Source organism: Chanodichthys erythropterus, chromosome 13 (assembly GCF_024489055.1).
Source record: "Chanodichthys erythropterus isolate Z2021 chromosome 13, ASM2448905v1, whole genome shotgun sequence".
In the NCBI taxonomy this organism is placed as follows: domain Eukaryota; kingdom Metazoa; phylum Chordata; class Actinopteri; order Cypriniformes; family Xenocyprididae; genus Chanodichthys; species Chanodichthys erythropterus.
This window is the reverse complement of record NC_090233.1, coordinates 44,252,863-44,272,676: the sequence shown is the minus strand read 5'-3', so window position 1 is coordinate 44,272,676 and position 19,814 is coordinate 44,252,863. Positions and strand designations below refer to the sequence as shown.

General features: G+C 37.2%; 1 protein-coding gene across 3 annotated transcripts in view; it reads left to right on the top strand.

The window, feature by feature from the left end:
- edil3a (EGF-like repeats and discoidin I-like domains 3a) overlaps positions 1 to 19,814 on the top strand; it is a 216,519-nt gene that overhangs the window by 63,137 nt on the left and 133,568 nt on the right. For all 3 annotated transcript variants that reach the window (XM_067406341.1, XM_067406340.1, XM_067406339.1), the window contains one exon: positions 12,784 to 12,912. In XM_067406341.1, the coding sequence (XP_067262442.1) occupies positions 12,784 to 12,912 (129 nt within the window). The remainder of the gene's footprint in view (positions 1 to 12,783; positions 12,913 to 19,814) is intronic.

Genomic DNA, 19,814 nt, shown 5'->3' with positions numbered 1-19,814 from the left:
GTTTCCCCAAGGAATTTATGATCTTTGATGCACATAAAAGCCTGCAAATGTCACTGCTTACAACTAAATTGTGCTCACATTACTTAGCATATCTGCAGTATGTGAAAGAATAAAATATCATCTTAAAAGGGTTGTTAAGAGGGTTATTCTAGGCTTGATTGTATTTATGGGGCATAGTTTAATTTTAACATTTTTTTAAAAAGCTGTATTTTTCATATTTTACCTTTATGCTACACCTCTGTCTCCATTGTCATTTGAACGGCTTGTTTGACTTCCTGCTTCTATGAAGCCACTCCCTCCAAAATACGCAATGTGCCCAGATTTGTTAGCTGGCCCAGTCTATTGTGATTTGCTGAAGCGTCTGGAAACGCCACGCCCCTTACCATTAGTTGTTACATGTGCTTCAGTGGAAATGTAAATAATGGTGTCTATATTGCTGTATCAGATTGAGCCCGAATCAGACCCAGATGAAGAGGGTCAAGCAGAACCTCTGCAATCACGGCTTTTAAAGGACGTTTATGAATGGTACTTCATTTTGAATTTGTGTCAAAGTGTTTAGATATGTTGTCACTGCTGTTTGTTAGCTTTCAATATACGGGTTTATCCTGACTAAAGCTTTACTGTAGCGAATACATGACCGAGTAGTAGTGTTTTTGTAAAGGTAGAGTTTGATTTATAGCATGAGCAACTGTTTGTCTATGAACATAGAAGTTTGTTGGCGTTTATTGGAAAAGTGTAAATAGAATTTAGCTAACTGGCTAGCAAAGCAAAAACACATTGGTCTTTGTTTACATCCTTGATGCAACCAAAAAATAGCAACATAACTATACATTTAAAATACATGAACAAACAATAAAACGTACTTACAGGTTCGGGACCATAAACAGCAGCTTCTGCTTTTAAAGTGGGAACTGCTTCATCTTTCAGTAATAACCTTGGTGCAAATCCAGCTTTGAACTCGTGTAGATTCTGGCAGCTGTCTTCCACGGCGCATCCAGTGTAGAAAATATCACAGATTATAATGGGTTCTATTATCTATTGACGTGTCATTCGCATCCGGTGTACACAACTCTTCTGCTTCCATTATGCTGCGCGACATGGCCTCGCCCACTTAGTTGCGTGTTCCCAGGGGCGTGTTTTGCAGGGTTTATGATGTCACCAACCCGGGAAGAGGCTCATTGTAATCCAAACTGGTCGTCATAACATAACATAGACAATATCTCCGTCTGCATTGAACTTTCAGTGCTATAACTTTGCAGATACTGTTTGTGCTCAAGCAGCAAGATTACACACTAACTAAAGTTAAAAAAGTGAAATCGCATTGAACCACCCCTTTAAATCATTGATTGTCAACCACAAGGTTCATGGACAGATTTCGATCTTGCTTGCTTAGTTACATTTCATATATATTCTGTTTCATTTAAAGGAAATAAAGAAAGTGTGATATGCTACTTTTATACATTTGTCTGCATAACACAAATGCCATTATTTTTGTTCTGCTTTACAGTGTGATACTTCCCTAAATTGTAGATAAAAGGAAAGTGTGCACCCAAAGAAAGATGTCTTCATCCAAAAGATAAATAAATAAAAATGGATTTATGAAATTATGTTGTCAATCTGAGTCTCATAAATCAGTTTTGACAGATTTGAAGCGTGTACATGCATCTTCATTTGACATGAGTCTTTGCGTGTGGACCACATTCAGAAACAAAGCCACAGAGCGAATGACTTTAGATTTTTGTTTGGGATAGTTTTGATTGGTTTCAGCTCTAAAGCTCACATATAATCTGGTATTATTTTGGATTATTTTATTTTCCACAATCCACAAGGGTTAGAACAGTGACCTCAATGGGTTCTTTAATAGGGGCCTGGGGCATTGATTTTAGACTTTAATGTTGATGCCAAAATTATACATTTCGTGGGGTTGTTAAGTACATGCAGAAATGTACTTTTGTGCGTCATCATTGGATTCAATGGTAAACATGTGTTGTGATGCTAGAATCAGTGCGCTCCTGCAGTATACTGCTCAGTCGAGATCCCAAAGCTGTCAGCTTAATAGCATGCTACATGTTTGATATAATTACATAGATTAAGTGAGATCAAAAACACTATTATATAGGTAATCATTAATTCCCCCTCAAATGCATTTATACCTATTACAACACCCTTATCATCAAAAGCTATTTGCATTTAATTGTCTTGCCAAGACTGAAAGCAGGAGGTAAATGGGAAGCAGATTTATTTTTGTTGCTTTTTATTGCCCCCACATGTCTTTTTTACCGAATGAACTCTGACTTGGTATTGAGGCAAACATTACAAACCATACTGGCTATGTTTACATGCATCAATTTTCGTCAAACAAAATGAATTGAATCCAATTGCAGATCTGTTTACATGTACTCTAAACATTGTAATCCGAATCAAATATCCATTTATATGTGTTTTTTATACATTCCGATTAAAACCTTTGCGCACACTCTGCATGTGAAGTCATATCAATCACACTTGCGGAGAATAATTCAGCAATAGTTTTTTTTGTGAACTGATGCCATCTTTACAACTAAAGACGTGAACGTGAACTTGTGCACTGCGTAATGCGTGTCAACATTGCACTACGCATTGCCCCAGAGACTTCTTACATGGTCATTTTTTTGCTTTTGGATCAGATTAGAAAAGGAATATACCACCCCTTCCAATCCGATCGAAATTTAATTCGGATCGAGCTCAATCGGATCAATTCAGGTGTTTATATGAATGCTTTTCAATCCGATTGAGCCCTCAATCTGATTACAAATGGATTATTTGGGTGCATGTGAACGTAGCCATCTTTGTGTTTCAAAGGGTGCAAAAATGGATTCGTATAAGCTCTTTTGACTTTAAATCCCACTTTACTTTCAGAGCTGCAATTGGACGAAATTTAGAGGCGACACTCGGATGACACATGAATATAACTTCTGAAGTTAAAACACAATCTGAATATCAGCTCCTGTTAGTTTTTCCTGGATGGATCAGAACCGTTTTCTTTTATTTCTTAACAGCATCACTGTTCTTTTCACTTCTACATTCTTTGTTCAATTATGGATTCGATATGTACATTTCATATGCAGCTTGAGAACATTCATCGTAGCCCACTGGGCCCTTATTAGTGTAGATGCTATGGAGGAGCGTGTTGCATGAATAATATACTTTCTTCTTCCTCCTGGGGAGTTTGAGTGATGGAGTGGGTAACTGCAGTGAACATTAGTATGCCATCATGCAACTAAAGGTGGGCCCCGAGTTCAACGGCCATTATTATGACCCCTCCATCAGACACTCACATGCTAAAAGCCCTCCTTTTTCAAATGCCCTTCCTTTGGCCACAGCACCATTTTTGTAATCCGAGAAACAGTATTTCAATTTGCTGTGTTGTGCCTTTCCACTTTGAAATGGAAAGAGGTGGCTTCTATTCTAAAGCAGGTTCTGCTATGCCTGGTAATTGTTAGCCTCAAACAGTTGGCAATAATTTGAAGGGTTTACATTAAATGTGGCCTTTTGAAAAGCTCTGTACAGTTTCGTAAGCAGGGTAACAACACAGCTTGCCATATATTCTAGGAGAAAAAAAAAAAAAATGGTTGGAAAACTATTGACACATGTTAAAAGGATTGCTCCCCTAAAAATTAAAATTTGTTGCAAACGTTCCTAAGTGTGTTCATGGATATATAAGCATATGTCAAATATATGTCCATGAATGCATTTAGGACCATTTGCAGCAAATTTGAATTTTTAGTGAACAATCCCTTTAAAGTGTATATGGATATATAAGTATATGTCCAACTTTTTCCGGATACATACAGTACAGTATACTCACATCATGGTTTGATATATTACAGTATATAGCATATCTCAATTGCTTGATTTGTTTGTATCATCACAAAATGTAGATTGTAATATTGCCCAGCTCTAATCTGCTAAATGTGACTATGAAGGTATTATAGACATTATATATATTATATTTGCATTTGCATGATTTTCTGTAAAGCTGCTTAAACTCTGTTTTGTGAAAAGCGCTATACAGATAAATTTGACTTGACTTATATGTGTGATTCATTCATGAATTGTGATATTCCTTCAAAAAAGCAATTACGTTTTGCTAAAGGATTACAAAATAATCACCCTAATCTATCCAAAGCAAACTGTTGCAGGAGTTTTCAATTGGCCATGTCTGTTGTTATCAGCTCTGCATTCTTGGATGGATGTGAGTTGACAGGAGAGAATCTCCGGACTGTTCTTCTCCTGCCAGACTGCTATCATGGTGACATTTCCATGGCATTTCCTGGCTTCCTCTTACATTCTCTCACCCTCAATATCCTAAAGACTTTCCAAGGTGAGCTTGAACTTACTTTGGCTCCCTCAAGAGATTATGCTGCCTTGGTGGAGACCTGGATGGCCACTGATTACTTTCTTTTGCCTCTGTTCTGATTTTACTTTAACTTGTAGTTGCAACCGTTCAGTGTAGTCAGCATGTCTTGTCATATAAGAGCTCAGTGAACTCTGGAAATTAGAGAGAGGGCAGACGGCTCTAAAAGCCAGAAGTGAGTGCTTTTCTCTGCCAGTCTTGGTTCTTAGTGGGAGAGGCGAGTGTACTGGGCAGGAGGCAGTGAACTAGGAGGCTGATACTACACTGCCCGTAAAGGATGAAGACAGAATTAGGCCACGTATGAGCTGTGTAAGCTCTTACCCTGCAAACTCTGTGAGCAGAACATCTCTTTTAATGTGCCTGCATAGGCATTAATACGAAGGTGTGGTTTTTCTGTGGTACAGTGATTCTCGATTAAGGACACAGTGTTCTAAATTACAGCATTGCTTCCCACTGAGGGCACGTAAAATGTGCATTCAACTTTTGAAGTTTGAAGACACATGCAAGTTTTATATATATATATATATATATATATATATATATAATATAAATGTAAGCAATAAGGTACTCTAGGCTGTGCTGTAATGTGAATAAGTCACGACTGAAGGCCGTTGTAAGGTACTTCATGCCTGCAACCCCTTCAGCTGTGACTTATGCATGATACAGCACTAGCCTCAAGTACCTTGTTGCTATTATAAAACGGTTACCACACAATACAAATATTAAAGCCAAAAATATGTATCAATGCAACTTTTCATGAAGCAAACTTTAACTAAAAGCCTTCCCTCCGCTGGAAAAAATAGTCCCTGACCGTGAACAGCAACATAAGTTACATTATTACGCCATTAGATGGTGGCAAAGACTGTCTTTATGAGTGTGTCAGTCAGTAGCGAAGACTTTTACATTGAGAAATGCTTTGACTAATGCTGTCAGTCACAAGAAAACTCCTTAACTTTTAAAGGTGCCATCAAACGTTTTTTTTAAAAGATGTAATATAAGTCTAAGGTGCCCCCTGAATGTGTCTGTGAAGTTGCAGCTCAAAATACCCCATAGATTTTTTTTTATTAAATTTTTTTAACGGCCTATTTTGAGGCATAATTAGAAATGCGCCGATTCATGCTGCGGCCCCTTTAAATTGTGCTCTCTCCGCCCCCTCCCAAGCTCTCGACTCTATCACTGCATAAACAAACATCACACAGCTAATATAACCCTCAAAATGGATTTTTACAAAGTGTTCGTCATGCAGCATGTCTAATCGCGTAAGTACAGTGTTTATTTGGATGTTTACATTTGATTCTGAATGAGTTTGATAGAGCTCCGTGGCTAACGGCTAATGCTACACTGTTGGAGAGATTTATAAAGAATGAAGTTGTGTTTATGAATTATACAGACTGCAAGTGTTTAAAAATGAAAATAGCGACGGCTCTTGTCTCCGTGAATACAATAAGAAACGATGGTAACTTTAACCACATTTAACAGTACATTAGCAACATGCTAACGAAACATTTAGAAAGACAATTTACAAATATCACTAAATATATCATGTTACCATGGATCATGTCAGTTATTATTGCTATTGTCGGTGTTATGTTGAGATTCGCCTGTTCTTCAGAGGTCTTTTAAACAAATGAGATTTATATAAGAAGGAGGAAACAATGGAGTTTGAGACTCACTGTATGTCATTTCCATGTACTGAACTCTTGTTATGTAACTATGCTGAGGTAAATTCAATTTTTTCAATTCGATGGCACCTTTAAAAGGACAATGTATTGCCTTTTGTGGACATATTGGACAAGATACTGGACATTTAAACTGATTTTTTCTTATGAACATAGGACTGACCTGAAGGAAAATGCTAAATCTGAATGCAGGTAATAAACTCACTCACAGGATCTCTTTATCACAATACTCTTCTATATTATACAGGAAGCTTCAATGAACAATATCAATTGAGAACATACAGTTTATGTTGCTAAGGGTGTTGTGTAGTGATACACAGAACAGTTGGGTGAAGCGGTCATGGCCGTTTTTTATTCTGAATAAAACACAGCTATTGACCAATCAGAATCAAGGACAATTAGTTTTAGTTAGTCTTCCTTACATTAATATCCGAATAGCAATCCTACATAAAGTCTTCTCATTTTAAATTTTGGGTTTATTATAAATGCAAAATAAACACGTTTTCATAGAAATGCCTATAATTAGGCTTAGTACGAGTTATAAAATAAATTCTAAATGGTACACAACTCTGCAACATAGATTGGGGTCGGAAATTGAAAAAAATAAACTAGAAAAAAGTTTTGTAATCTTGTTTCATTTAATGCAGATATTTCCCTTAAATTATATTATCACCATAACAAATTGAGTGAAAAGCTGAATGGAAAATTTCAAAATGTTTTAATATTTAGTTTGTCCTTTTGCTTTAATGACAGCAGCACTTGAGCTGTGTGAAATTAATCACAATTAAACATTTATTTTCAAACAATATGCGGTATGAAATCTCACAGCATGAAAGAATAAAACATGTTTGTCTAAAACCAACAGCATGATTTGAGATGACCAAAAGAGCATCTCTGCCTGTACCAAGAGTCAAATATATAAATGTCACAAATGTGATTATTTGATTAGTAAAATAGTGCAGAATTTTAGATTTCTAATTGATTTTATATTGCAACATTTCTTTATTTGAAAATGTTCAAACTTTATTTCCTAGCTTAAATAAAAAATAAAAACAAGTTGGTATAGCTATATTGAGGAAAAAAAAAAAAAAAGGTGCTCTGGAATCCCCAGCCTCATAAGATACATACAGTTCGTGTGCACATGACCTCACCGTTGCTCTGGGCTGGTGCTGTGCTTGATTTGGCTTCACGGGAAGTCTGATTTGAGCTCCAGCTGCCCGCTTGCTCACCTCCCTACCTCCCAAATGCTCGGCTCAATCTGCTCATGATAACTCAGACATGGAGAGGCTGTCTGAGCCCCTCTAACCTCCATCACCTTCACCCTGGAGATCATTTGAGGGGACTGTAATTAAAACACTTACTTCCTCCGGATGCCTAGGTACAATTATCCATTGGGCTGTTTGTTATATATGATGCTCTATATATGGTGCAGTGTTTAATTATCTTAGACGGATTGCTTTATTTAGTGACAGCTTTATTTGCATGAACCTCACAGAAGTCAGATATAGGTGATCCAATCGATGGCTGAAAGGTTTGTTCAGTGAAAACCTGCACAGGTTCAGACGTCAAAGCTGTAATTATTATAATCCAACCAAGTGATCACCATATCTCCATATTAATGAGTTACAATTTCCATACCATCCCAGTGACATTACCACAATCTGCATAAATGAATACATTAGACAGTGTAACACATTTGGGGTGCTTACCTGTCTCACTTCAATAAGGTTTGAGTTGATTCGTATAAGCGAGCAACTAAAATGAATCCTCTTTTGGGAATTTAGTTGGGAGCATCCATCAGAGGGTGATTAATTGCGCAGGAAACATCGGACGCTTTGTTGTGTTTAACCACCGCTGAGGTTTTACTATGCTGCTTTCAAGCCAGGCTCTTCTGATAGATTGGCTTCCATTGTGACTTGTCGGAAAATCGGGATGCGTGCGCCAGCCAACATCAATTACTTTCCTGCCACAAGCACGAGCGGCCCAACAACGGCTGACATTCTTGTTGATCCCCTGACTTGCGCCACAAAAGGGAACAGCACAGAGGACAAAGATTCGTTTCATCGGCCACAATGCCTGGCGATGTCTCTCAGGAACATGTGCAAATGTGGCATACGTCCCCCTCCTTCCTTTCTCTCACTCCTGTTTCTCCTTCTCGTACTGTCTCTCTCTATCCCTGTCTTGCTCGCCCTCTTCTTACTTCCATCTCTCTGGAGGTAGAGAGGAGGCTGTCACAAAGCTTTGTGTCGTTATAGATCGTCATGTCATAGCTTTCACCCTATCCTTCAGCATGCAGAGGACTTTTCTTAGAGTTCTAGCAAGGTTATTACATGGTGTGTCCCTTTAATTAGCTACTATCTAATAGATGATAAGATAATGTTGATATGGTTACCTTCTGTGGCACATTTCTTCTTTAAGTGACTTTTTTTTTTTTTTTTAAGTATGTTGTCTAAGAACACTACTAACTTTTTCCCTTTATAACGACTTGGCCTGACTTCATGCAATGGATACATTTGTATGTAAAACCAACAGGAAAAAAAAAAAATAGTGATTTACAGTATACAGTTCAAAAGATTAAGTTTTAACTTAACTTTTTTTTTAAATACCAAATATATATTATTTTCCAAAATGGAATTCATTCCAAAGCTGACTTTTCAACAACCATTACTCCAATCTTCAGGGTCACATGATCCCTACAAAATGTTACTTAATAAACCGGATGTGGAGGACAGTTGGACGTGGTGTATTAGAGGTAAAAAATTATATAAATAAATACTGTTCAGTTTCTCGCACAAACCAATTGTTTTGTGTCTTAGGACATCAATGTGTCGTCACAAGCCACAGGGTTTAATTTGGATTTGTCTGTGCATTTTTTTTTTTTTTTTTTTTTTACTTTTTTTACTTATATGGACTTATATGGACTAAGTTCCCACTGACATGCATTATAAGACTGACAGACGACAACGGTTGGAGTTAAAAATCATCATTTGTGTTCTACTGAAGAAACAAAGTCACCTACATCTTGGATGCCCTGGGGGTAAGCAGATAAACATCAAATTGCTATCCCTTTAAGAATTTTAAACTAATATAACTTCAAAACATACAAGAAAGTAGCAAATAAGAAAGAGGAGCAATGGAACATAATTACAAGCAATAAACAAAGAGTGCTTTCAGTATTTAAGATTATCTGAACGTTTTCTTTCTCATGTTTACTGTCTATCATAGATAGCGGGAGATCTAATAAGCTGCATTCACACATGGATCTCTTTTGAAATATAATAATTAATGCGGTTTGTCCTGTCCATTCAATCCCTTAAGACAAAACTGGCATAAAACCATTTTGAGACGCAAGTACATTAAACTACTTACGCGGAGTCGCACGCAGCCGTATGCGCGAGCACTCTTCACAAACAAAGCGTCAGCATTGTTTCTGTAAGCGAGTTTTATTTTAAATTTATAAGTCCACTGCATTCCAAACGACATGGAACAACCTCACACAACAACATCAAACAAAGCGCGCGTCCCTCACGGCGCATCCTGTGCAGTGAAGCCCTCGAATGTCGTAATTCGCTTTAACCTTTCCGAACTTTATGAAACATTATTTTACGGAAGGTTGTAGTGGTGTATGTGTGTGAGGAATTGGAAGCAAGCAGAATCCGGGTGTTTCTAAAGCACACGCAGCATCATTGCGCATCTGAATAAAAACCAAGCTCAGAATCGTTTCTGAAATTCTCAGAATCGATCCAGAATCCACGATGCATCAAAATGATTTTTTTCCTCCCACCCCTACTGAATAAAAGTATTTATCTCTTTAAAGGGTTGGTTGATTATGATTTAACTTTAGTTAGTGTGTAATGTTGCTGTTTGAGCGTAAACAACATCTGCAGAGATAAGGCACTCAAAGTTCAGTCCAAAGGGAGATATTTTCTTTTACGGAAATCGCTATTTAAGGACTACAACAAATGGCTGGTAGGGATTACAATGAGCTTCTTCCCGGGTTAGTGACATGTTGGGCTGCTTTAGAGAAGGGGAAGAGTTGTTGTAGTAGAGTGTTGTTGCCATGCCATCATTTTACGTCAGACAGCTTAATAAACGAGGGTCAATTCAACGCTGGACTTGAACATAAGACTAACATGGCGGCACATGCCGATGAGTTGAATCAACTCCACAGCAACTACATAAATGCATCCACTAACCATTCAGAAACATCCAGCTGCTTTCTAAAAGTTGTAACTTCTTCCTGAGTCTTTTCATCAGTGTCCGACTCCGGTTTGAACGATGTAAGGCTGAACACCGCTACTGACAATCGTCATTTTGGCTGTGTGAGATTCTCCAGCTTTGATGTTGTTGAGCAACCGAAGCATGAGCTGTTAAAATTCCGCCCTCTTCTGGAAAGTGGCAGCAGCTCATTTGCATTTAAAGGGACACACACAAAAAACTTTTTTTTTTTCTTTTTTTTTTTTTTTTTTTGCTCACACCCAAATAGGGGCAAATTTGACAAGCTATAAGAAATTATCTGTGGGGTATTTTGAGCTGAAACTTCACAGACACATTCTGGGGACACCAGAGACTTATACTACATTTTGTGTAAAGGGGCATAATAGGTCCCCTTTAAAAAAAAAATGCTCACTGACCACAAACTTATGAATGTTAGTGTTTTTTTTTTTTTTTTTTATATCTTTCAGAGATCCTTGTATTTCACTTTCAAACATTTTGCATCAATCAAACATTTGTTTTGTTTTGTCGGTCTTTGCACTTAAGAGCACATTGATCATATCTCTGTAATTCATCTCTCTACTCCACCCGTGCCCTCTTGCAGAACTTGCTACTGATATTTTGAAAGATTAAACTGACTGCCCTGCAATTTCATCAAGCAACTTTTGACAGGACACAACCCGATGCAGGCACTCTAATGTTTTAAACATCAGTATGGTATTGATAGGCCATGAGATATGGGCCTTCTGGGGGTTCTTATGAGCTTGACTTGCTTGCAAATGCAGGATTTGTGAAGACTAAAAGATTAGAAGCTACTCCAGAACAATCAGTCCATTGCCTGAATTTTGTTTTAAAAGCTCTTAGTGAAATCAGCATTTTGATTGGTCATTCATGACTTCACACAAGGTGTTTTTTTTGTTTGTTTTTTTTTTCCTTTCTTTTTTTTCGATGGATGAAATCAAAATGGTTTTCCATTTGGAGTAGAGACACTCAAAGCATTAAGAACAAATATAAATCTCATATCCTTATACACTAATTTAAGTCAAATCAAATCAAGTCACTTTTTACAATACATATTGTTTAAAATTAGGTTTACAAAACTATTGCCCCGAGTGAGCAAAAAATCAACTGACTTGTGATGAATTTATTACTTTTATTCAGCAAGGGCACATTGAAGACATTTATAATGTTACAAATTTCAAATAAATGCTGTTCTTTTGAACTTTCTCTTCATCAAATAATCCTTAAAAAATGGTATCCACAAAAACAGCATAAATGTTTTTAACACTGACAATAAGAAATTTGAACATTTTTTATTATCATCAATGTAACAGTTTTGTGGATACTTGAGCAACAAATCATCATATTTTAATGATTTCTGAAGGATCATGTGACACTGAAGACTAGAGTAATGGCTGCTGAAAATTCAGCTTTGCCATCACAGGAAATACATTTTGAAACATATTAAAATAGAAAACAGTTATTTTACATTGTAATAATAATCTGCAATACTACTTTTTAAACTGTATTTTTAAAATAAGTATCAAAATAAATGCAACCTTGATGAGCATTAGAGATTTCTTTTAAAAAAAAAAATACTAATAATAATAAAAAAAAGATATAAATCTCCTCATATATATCCTCATAGAAATATAATTTATAGTTTATATTAATATCTTATATTAAGTATAGGGATCTCACTTCAAAAAGTCATAGAATCACCTCATATTTTACAGCATAAAAGAGGGATAAAAAAAACAAGTGGAAACAGAATCAGCTGGGGGAGACAATCCTCCTGCCAAAGCATATTTCAATTACAATAAATGCACATATGTCACATATGATCTAGTTACCTAATATATGGCATATGTATCATACTTTTACTGAATCCATCATTCACTTATAATGTCATTAAACTGACATCCTGTCAAATAGCGTTGCTCTATAACCTTTTCACATACTCATCTATTAATTTCTCCTCTGATTTAACTCTCTGGGTGATTGTAGCAAGTGAGTGAAATGCCATCTTGCTCTCTCTCTCTCTCTCTCTCTCTCTCTCTCTCTCTCTCTCTCTCTTCTCTCCCTTTCTCTGTCTGTGTGTTGACACTTTGCCAGAATAGGTAATGCAGTGCCCACAATATCATTTATCCCTCAAGCTGCCCCATGGTGACCTCAGCAAGTGATGCTTATACTTACATTTCTCTCTTTTTCTATTTCTCTCTGTGACTGTCTCCCATTTCATCCTTTCCTTCGCTGTGCTCAATTATTTATCTTTTTTTCTTCTTCTGTATGTCACTGCAGTCATTCTTGAACCACTGTAGATAGAGATTCAAGCGCTTCACTGCAGGCCATGTTATAAACTGCTGATGTCTGTTTCTAACCCATCTGTTCAAAGCCATTATGTGGGTTGTGAACACTTGCATACATAAAAAAAAAAAACAAAAAAAAAAACACTTCAGTCCGTCTGCTTATTTATATTTGTCTATATTACAGGACCCTGCCACCCAAACCCTTGTCACAATGGAGGCACCTGTGAAATCAGTGAAACGTTCAGGGGCGACACATTCATTGGATACGTCTGCACGTGCCCATCAGGCTTTAATGGAATCCACTGCCAACACAGTAAGTTCATACAGTGACTTGTTTCCTAGTGACTTGTTTACAGCACTGTTTCCCTTAAAGTCCCCCTGTGGTGAAAATCATGTTTTCAATGGTGGTTATATGTCAATGTGGTGTTTTTAATATGCTTTAAGACAAACCATGTGCAAATTCACAAGTCAACACCATTCCTGAGTATTTTCTGTTTAAAACTGCAGTAAACCAAAGACAAACCCGTGGTTTGAAATCGCTGGTGTTTCTGACGTCACCTTGTAACCAATCATGTCGTCCCGGTGGGCTTTAGCATATCATTAAACATGACTGCTCTGAAGCAGAAGAGTCTCTAGAGAATATATCCCAGTATATTTTTCTGTTGATATAAAAAATTGGGTATATTTGGCGTATAGCGGGTGTATGATGTATATAACGATGTTATGATGAACTATATGCCTATATGCCTTAGAAGACAGCTGTCGGACTTGCGAATGGGAATATGGTTTGTGTAACATTAGCAACACATTATTAGCTGTTTGATAATTGTAAAAAGTGATACCATTATTCAGAGTTTACCTCAGTAAGTTCACCGAGCTTGTGTGAGTGAGTAGAGGGGGGCTAATTAGCATATTCATACACTATATTGACAAAAGTATTGGGACACCCCTCCAAATCATTGAATTCAGGTGTTCAAATCACTTCCATGGCCACAGGTGTATAAAATGTTGTTTCTACAAATTGTTTCTACAAACATTTATGAAAGAATGGGTCGCTCTCAGGATCTCATTTAATTCAAACGTGGTACCGTGATAGGCTTCCAACTGTGCAATAAGTCCATTTGTGAAATTTCCTCAGTATTAAATATTCCATTAGTGGTATTATAACAAAGTGGAAGCAATTGGGAACAACAGCAACTCAGCCACGAAGTGGTAGGCCACATAAAATTACAGAGCGGGGTCAGCGCATGCTGAGGCGCACAGTGTGCAGAAGTCGCCAACTTTCTACAGAGTCAATAACTACAGACCTCCAAACTCCACCTGTGGTCTTCATATTAGCTCAAGAACAGTGCATAGAGAGCTTTATGGAATGGGTTTCCATGGCCGAGCAGCTGCATCCAAGCCTTACATCACCAAGTGCAATGCAAAGCACCGGATGCAGTGGTGTAAAACACACCACCACTGGACTCTAGAGCAGTGGAGACGTGTTGTCTGGAGTGACGAATCACGCTTCTCTGTCTGGTAATCTGATGGACGAGTCTTTGTTTGACGGTTGCCAGGAGAACTGTACTTGCCTGACTGCATTGTGCCAAGTGTAAAGTTTGGTGGAGGGGGATTATGGTGTGGGGTTGTTTTTCAGGGTTTGGGCTTGGCCCCTTAGTTCCAGTGAAAGGAACTCTAAATGCTTCAGCATACCAAGACATTTTGGGACAATTTCATGCTCCCAACTTTGTGAGAACAGTTTAGGGATGGCCCCTTCCTGTTCCAACATGACTGCACACCAGTGCACAAAGCAAGGTCCATAAAGACATGGATGAGTAAGTTTGGTGTGGAGGAACTTGACTGGCCTGCACAGAGTCCTGACCTCAAGCCGATAGAACACCTTTGGGATGAATTAGAGCGGAGACTGCGAGCCAGGCCTTCTCGCTAACATCAGAGCCTGACCTCACAAATGCGCTTCTAGAAGAATGGTCAAAAATTCCCATAAACACTCTCCTAAACCTTGTGGAAAGCCTTCCCAGAAGAGTTGAGGCTGTTATAGCTGCAAAGGGTGGGCCAACTCCATATTAAACCCTACGGATCAAGAATGGGAAGTCATTAAAGTTCATGTGCACGTTAAGGTAGGCGTCCCAAGGGTGTAGAGTTACATTCAAGCTATTTTAAGCCATGAAGAGATTTTTGATTTTTTTCACAGGAAAAAATGTAAATGTGCCATTTTTGTGATCTAAGATGAGTTTTAAGGGATAAAATAATTGACTACAGGGGGACAAGGGGTGGGTTGTTGGATGACTATTGGACTACAGTTGTTATATTGTGTTCCACTTTTTTTAACACATGAATGCATCTTATGTAAACACTTCCAGTTGCAGATGGGTCTGAAACCGGCCTAATGCTGGGTTCAGACTACATGATATTTTTGTCTGTTATGATAGTCACTTTGTCAGATTATGCAATTTTGACTATTAAATTCTTGTTGTGTCATAAACAACATGTCAAACTACATGTTGCTTCTCAACCAATCATCGCTTGCTGTCTTTAACAATGTGCATGATGTCATCGAGAAGGCAGAAATAGGAACTGACTTCCGGAAACAAGAGTGTAAACAAACAATGGCTGCCAAAGCAGCATGTTAGCTTAATGCTAATTCCAATACTCACCAGGTTGCTGAAGCACCTCTGCTATAGTTCGCCAGCATTTATCTCTTTTCATTCTGTCAAATTTATTAGTCCCTCGAGGAAACATCATAGTTGCAGTAGTATCGTTGCAGTAGTAAATTTGCAATAGTTACACAAACATTTCCTCCATTGCATAATTCCATCTAGCAGCAACAATACACTGTCAGAAAAAAGGTACAGTGGTTGTCACTGGGGCAGTACCCTAAGGTACAAAAGTGAAAAGGTACTAATATGTACCATATAGCGGTAAGTAAGGTACAAAGATGTACCTTTTCTCTTTTGTACCTTAGGGTACTGCCCCAGTGACAGCACCATACTGTACCTTTTTTCTTCTGAGAGTGTACCATCATCTCTTTTTCGTTTCACAATGCTTGAAAGCTGTGTACGGAAGAGCTTGAGACCTATTGGTCAACTCCACAGATGTGACGGAAATCGTCATGGAGTATGGAAAAAAAAAACAAAAACATATTAGCCTTTTTGTTGTGACATTGTGAAGCGTCACATATACTGCGGCGTTTGTCATTCACTATGACACACTATACCAGATAAAACTATCGATTCTTGTGTTCTGATGCCCATTGTTGTTTACGAATCACCACTATATCTAACGTCAAATGGATTGTGCCAAAATCAGGCTGATATTGTGTTGTCTGAACCTGGCATAACAATCAAATCATTACAACACCTTTACTTTGGTATGTGTGTGTTATATAACGTGTGTATGGTATGTGTGTGCTATATATTTGTTATGTGTCAATTTAGTAAACTTGTTACTGACAGTTTAATGAAACTGTCCAAACTGCAATAGTTATTTAACAACTGCAAAGCATCCAATATGTAAAATATAGCTGCAAGCAGCGATGACGGGTCAAAACCTGGTGGCACCGCCAACCCGTGGGATTTAGGGCAACTGTGCAAAGCAGGCAAAAGGCATTTAAAATGGGAAAACATAAAAAGGACTATGTCAAAGTCATTTGAATACACCACATTTACATTTTTCTTTCAACACCCCGGAAGGTTGAAAAAAAATAAATAAATAAAATAAATAATAATAATAATAATAATAATAATCCTTAGGGAATCAATAGGGCCCTGCGCCTTAGAGGCTTTGGCCATAATAATAATATTTGCACACTAAATTCAGCAAAAACTCCTGCACAATCTGCATATTTTTAAATGCATTAAAAACGTTGCTATAAGTGCATCACACAGCAATTGTCTGCTGCCAGGCATTTCCTTACTATACAGTAGGCAAACAGCAATATGTGAAAAGAGTAGCATGTCAGAATTCACAGTATTCAGGAAAAAAAGTAACCGAATGACCTACTATTTCCTCTGGTATTATGAAGTATGCACCCAGTGGACACTAACTATCCCATGAGGCCATGGGAGTTAATGTAAGCGATTTCAGATGCAGATATTAAACAGTATTTCATTGGTAGTGTCATATTAAAGAATATCACTTTCATTTTTTTTTTTTTCTTTTTGTGGTTAATTTACCAGGCCTAATGTAATTTATGTATGTATTTATATCCACTCAAATGCAAGTGCACACACATTGCTTTTTGCTGTTATTATTGCAAACAGAGACAGATGTTATTGCATGATTTATTTTCACTTATTTATTTTTTTTCCCCACTCCTCTGCTGAACATATGGTCAGAAGCAGTCTGATCTTTTGCCACTCCAGCATAAAAAAGGCAGAAAAATCAACATTTACTGTTGCATATTAAGTGTGTGTGATTGTCTGTGGATACAAGCTTGAGGATAAATCAGAGATGAAAAGGGATTTGAATATAAGCTCCTTAACTGTTCTGCTGCTGTAACTCATAGTGTCTCTATGTCTTAATTTCTAATCTTAAAATTATCTCAGTAATAATTGTTTAACCCAGGAGTTCCTTTCTATTGTCTCCTGGACTTTCCAGTCAGTTGGCATATGGGAGATTTTGCAATTTCCATGGGGTCGGCACAATGTATGAAAATCATTGAATGCTATAGTGTTTGGTTAAATACAGTGTTATTTTAGTATCATTTTTTATAAATATTTTGAATTAGATTTTATTTTTATATTTTTAATATTATTGTAATTGTTGCCTTAGCAACAGTGGGTATGGAAGGTAGGTCAGAGCTGAATGTGATTGTTATACTGTTAAAGGGGTAGTTCACCCAAAATGAAAATTACACCATGATTTACTCACCCTCAAGCCATCCTAGGTGTATATGACTTTCTTCTTTCAGACAAATACGATTTGAGTTATATTAAATAATGTCCTGGCTCTCCTAAGCTTTATAATGGCAATAAATAAAGGACAAGGTTTAAAAAAAGTCCAACCATCCATTAGAGTTTTCAAAAGTACCGACTTCGGTACAATGTTGGTACTGGAATTAAAAAAAAAAAAAAAAAAACGCTATTGAGCAGATACGTAAACACATCTGATTGGCCATTGATATGTCTGTGATTGGCTTCAATGATCAATGCTTCAAAAACATTGTAAATAGTCATCAATGAGGCTCTTCACCGAGTGCTTGCACAGATACACACGGGAGCGTTTGAAAACAGGCGTCTATCGCGGACCAGTCTGCTGTTAGATGCCTGCTTTCAAACGCTCCCGCTTTCAAAACACTTTCAAATTCAAAAAACTCTTCCGTGTGCTTTCAAACGCTCCCGTGCTTTGATCATTGTAGCCAATCACAGACATATCCGATGAGAGCATGAACACAATAGCCAATCAGAGGTGTTTACGAATCCGCTCAACAGTTTTTAAAATTTCATCACTGATTGGTACCGAAGTCGATACTTTTGACAACTCTATCATTCATCATAAATGATAACCACATAGCTCCGCGGGGTTAATAAATGCCTTCTGAAGCGAAGCGATGTGTTTGCTGCTCCGGAGCAGAATTAGCATACACTGTAAAACTTTTCGCTGTAAATTTACAGTAAAGTACTGGCAGCTGGGTTGCCAGCCACATATATGCACAACAGCTTCCGCATTGTATGTCGTACTACATTTTGGGAGTTTCTGGTAAAAGCATTCAGCTCACCAATTTACACCACTAACCTGCTGCAGTCCAGTGCTCATCTTCTCATTAACTGTTTTTCTCTTACTGTTTTTCTCATATTTTATACCTGTTGAATTTACATTTTAATTAATTTAATAAAGTAACGATAAGTACAAGCTTGTGTGTGTTGGTGCTCTTATCCCAGTCTTTTACAATAGTTAAATAAATGGTACCTGCCTCAAGAGATTTAGCAATGTTAAATATTTAATCTTTAAGGGTTAGTTTACCCAAAAATTACATTTCGGTTTGTTGTTAATTACTTTCCCTTGTGTTGTTCTACACCCGTAAGACCTTTGTTCAATGACATGAGGGTGAGTAATAAATGACAGAGGTTTTATTTTTGGGTGAACTAACCCTTCAAAACAGTAATGCACTGGCAGCGGACTGACAAATATACTTTAAATATTAAGAATTTTAATACTAAGAATTGAGTGAATTACATACAGTGAAATGATTGTCAATGAAAAATAAGGATTAACATATTTAATAAAAAATAAATGAAGGTTGTTTTGATCTTATTCATCAGGTCTCACACACACTGCAGCATCGATCACTAAGCAGAAATAGGCAAGCTGTATTATTTCAAAATGTAAGTGTGTTACAAGCCTCAGTGCAAGTAGTCTATTCTTTGCCATAAACCTGATTACATCACATGTGAAATTAGGTGCAATACTTACGTTAACAAAACCATATTTCACAGAAGGCAATTTTCCCCCCTTTCTGGTTCTTGAGTCATGATTAGGGTGTATGTCAAAGAGCCTAAAAGCAGAAAAGCAAAGAGAGAGAGAAGTGAATATTGTGCATTCATTCACCATAGCATTTTTGTGAACACAAGGACTCACAGCTAAGCATATGATCTCAGTAATGTGTCCTGTTACAATTCAGAAAAGATGCATCTTAAAATAATGCTTAAAATAATTGACAAAATAAAATTGTTTATTCACTTAATTCTTTATCATAAACCTGATACACGTGAAAATAAGCACAACACTTACGTAAACAGTGTAGCTCTTGCTGTGTTAACCCCCGCTTTGCAGTGCTAAATGTGTACTGTACAGTGTGAAACAATTCTGAATGCTAGAATGAATCGACATCTAAATACATGCCTTATATTCACAGCAAATTTGCAAATAAGAATGTTAACCCACGTGTTTAGGAATGTACAGTGTAATACGGCGGCTTATGAATACCTAGGATTAATTGTTAACCCTCGTGAAATTCTGAGCAGTGTAAAATCTGAAGTAAGATAACACAGGATTCTGTTTAACCGGGGTTTAGAATGACCCAAGGTTAACTATTTCAAGGGTGAAATGCCCTTTTGTGTTGTGAATTGGTAGCAAATAAAATATCCCAACAGTTGTGTTTCCAGCAGGCATAGTGTTAATGCAGGATAACAAAACTTTTTTTTTTTTTACCCCCCCATGTTGGCAAGCTTGTGTATTAAATTCTCTCTGTTGGAATCTCCCTGAAATGAAAAA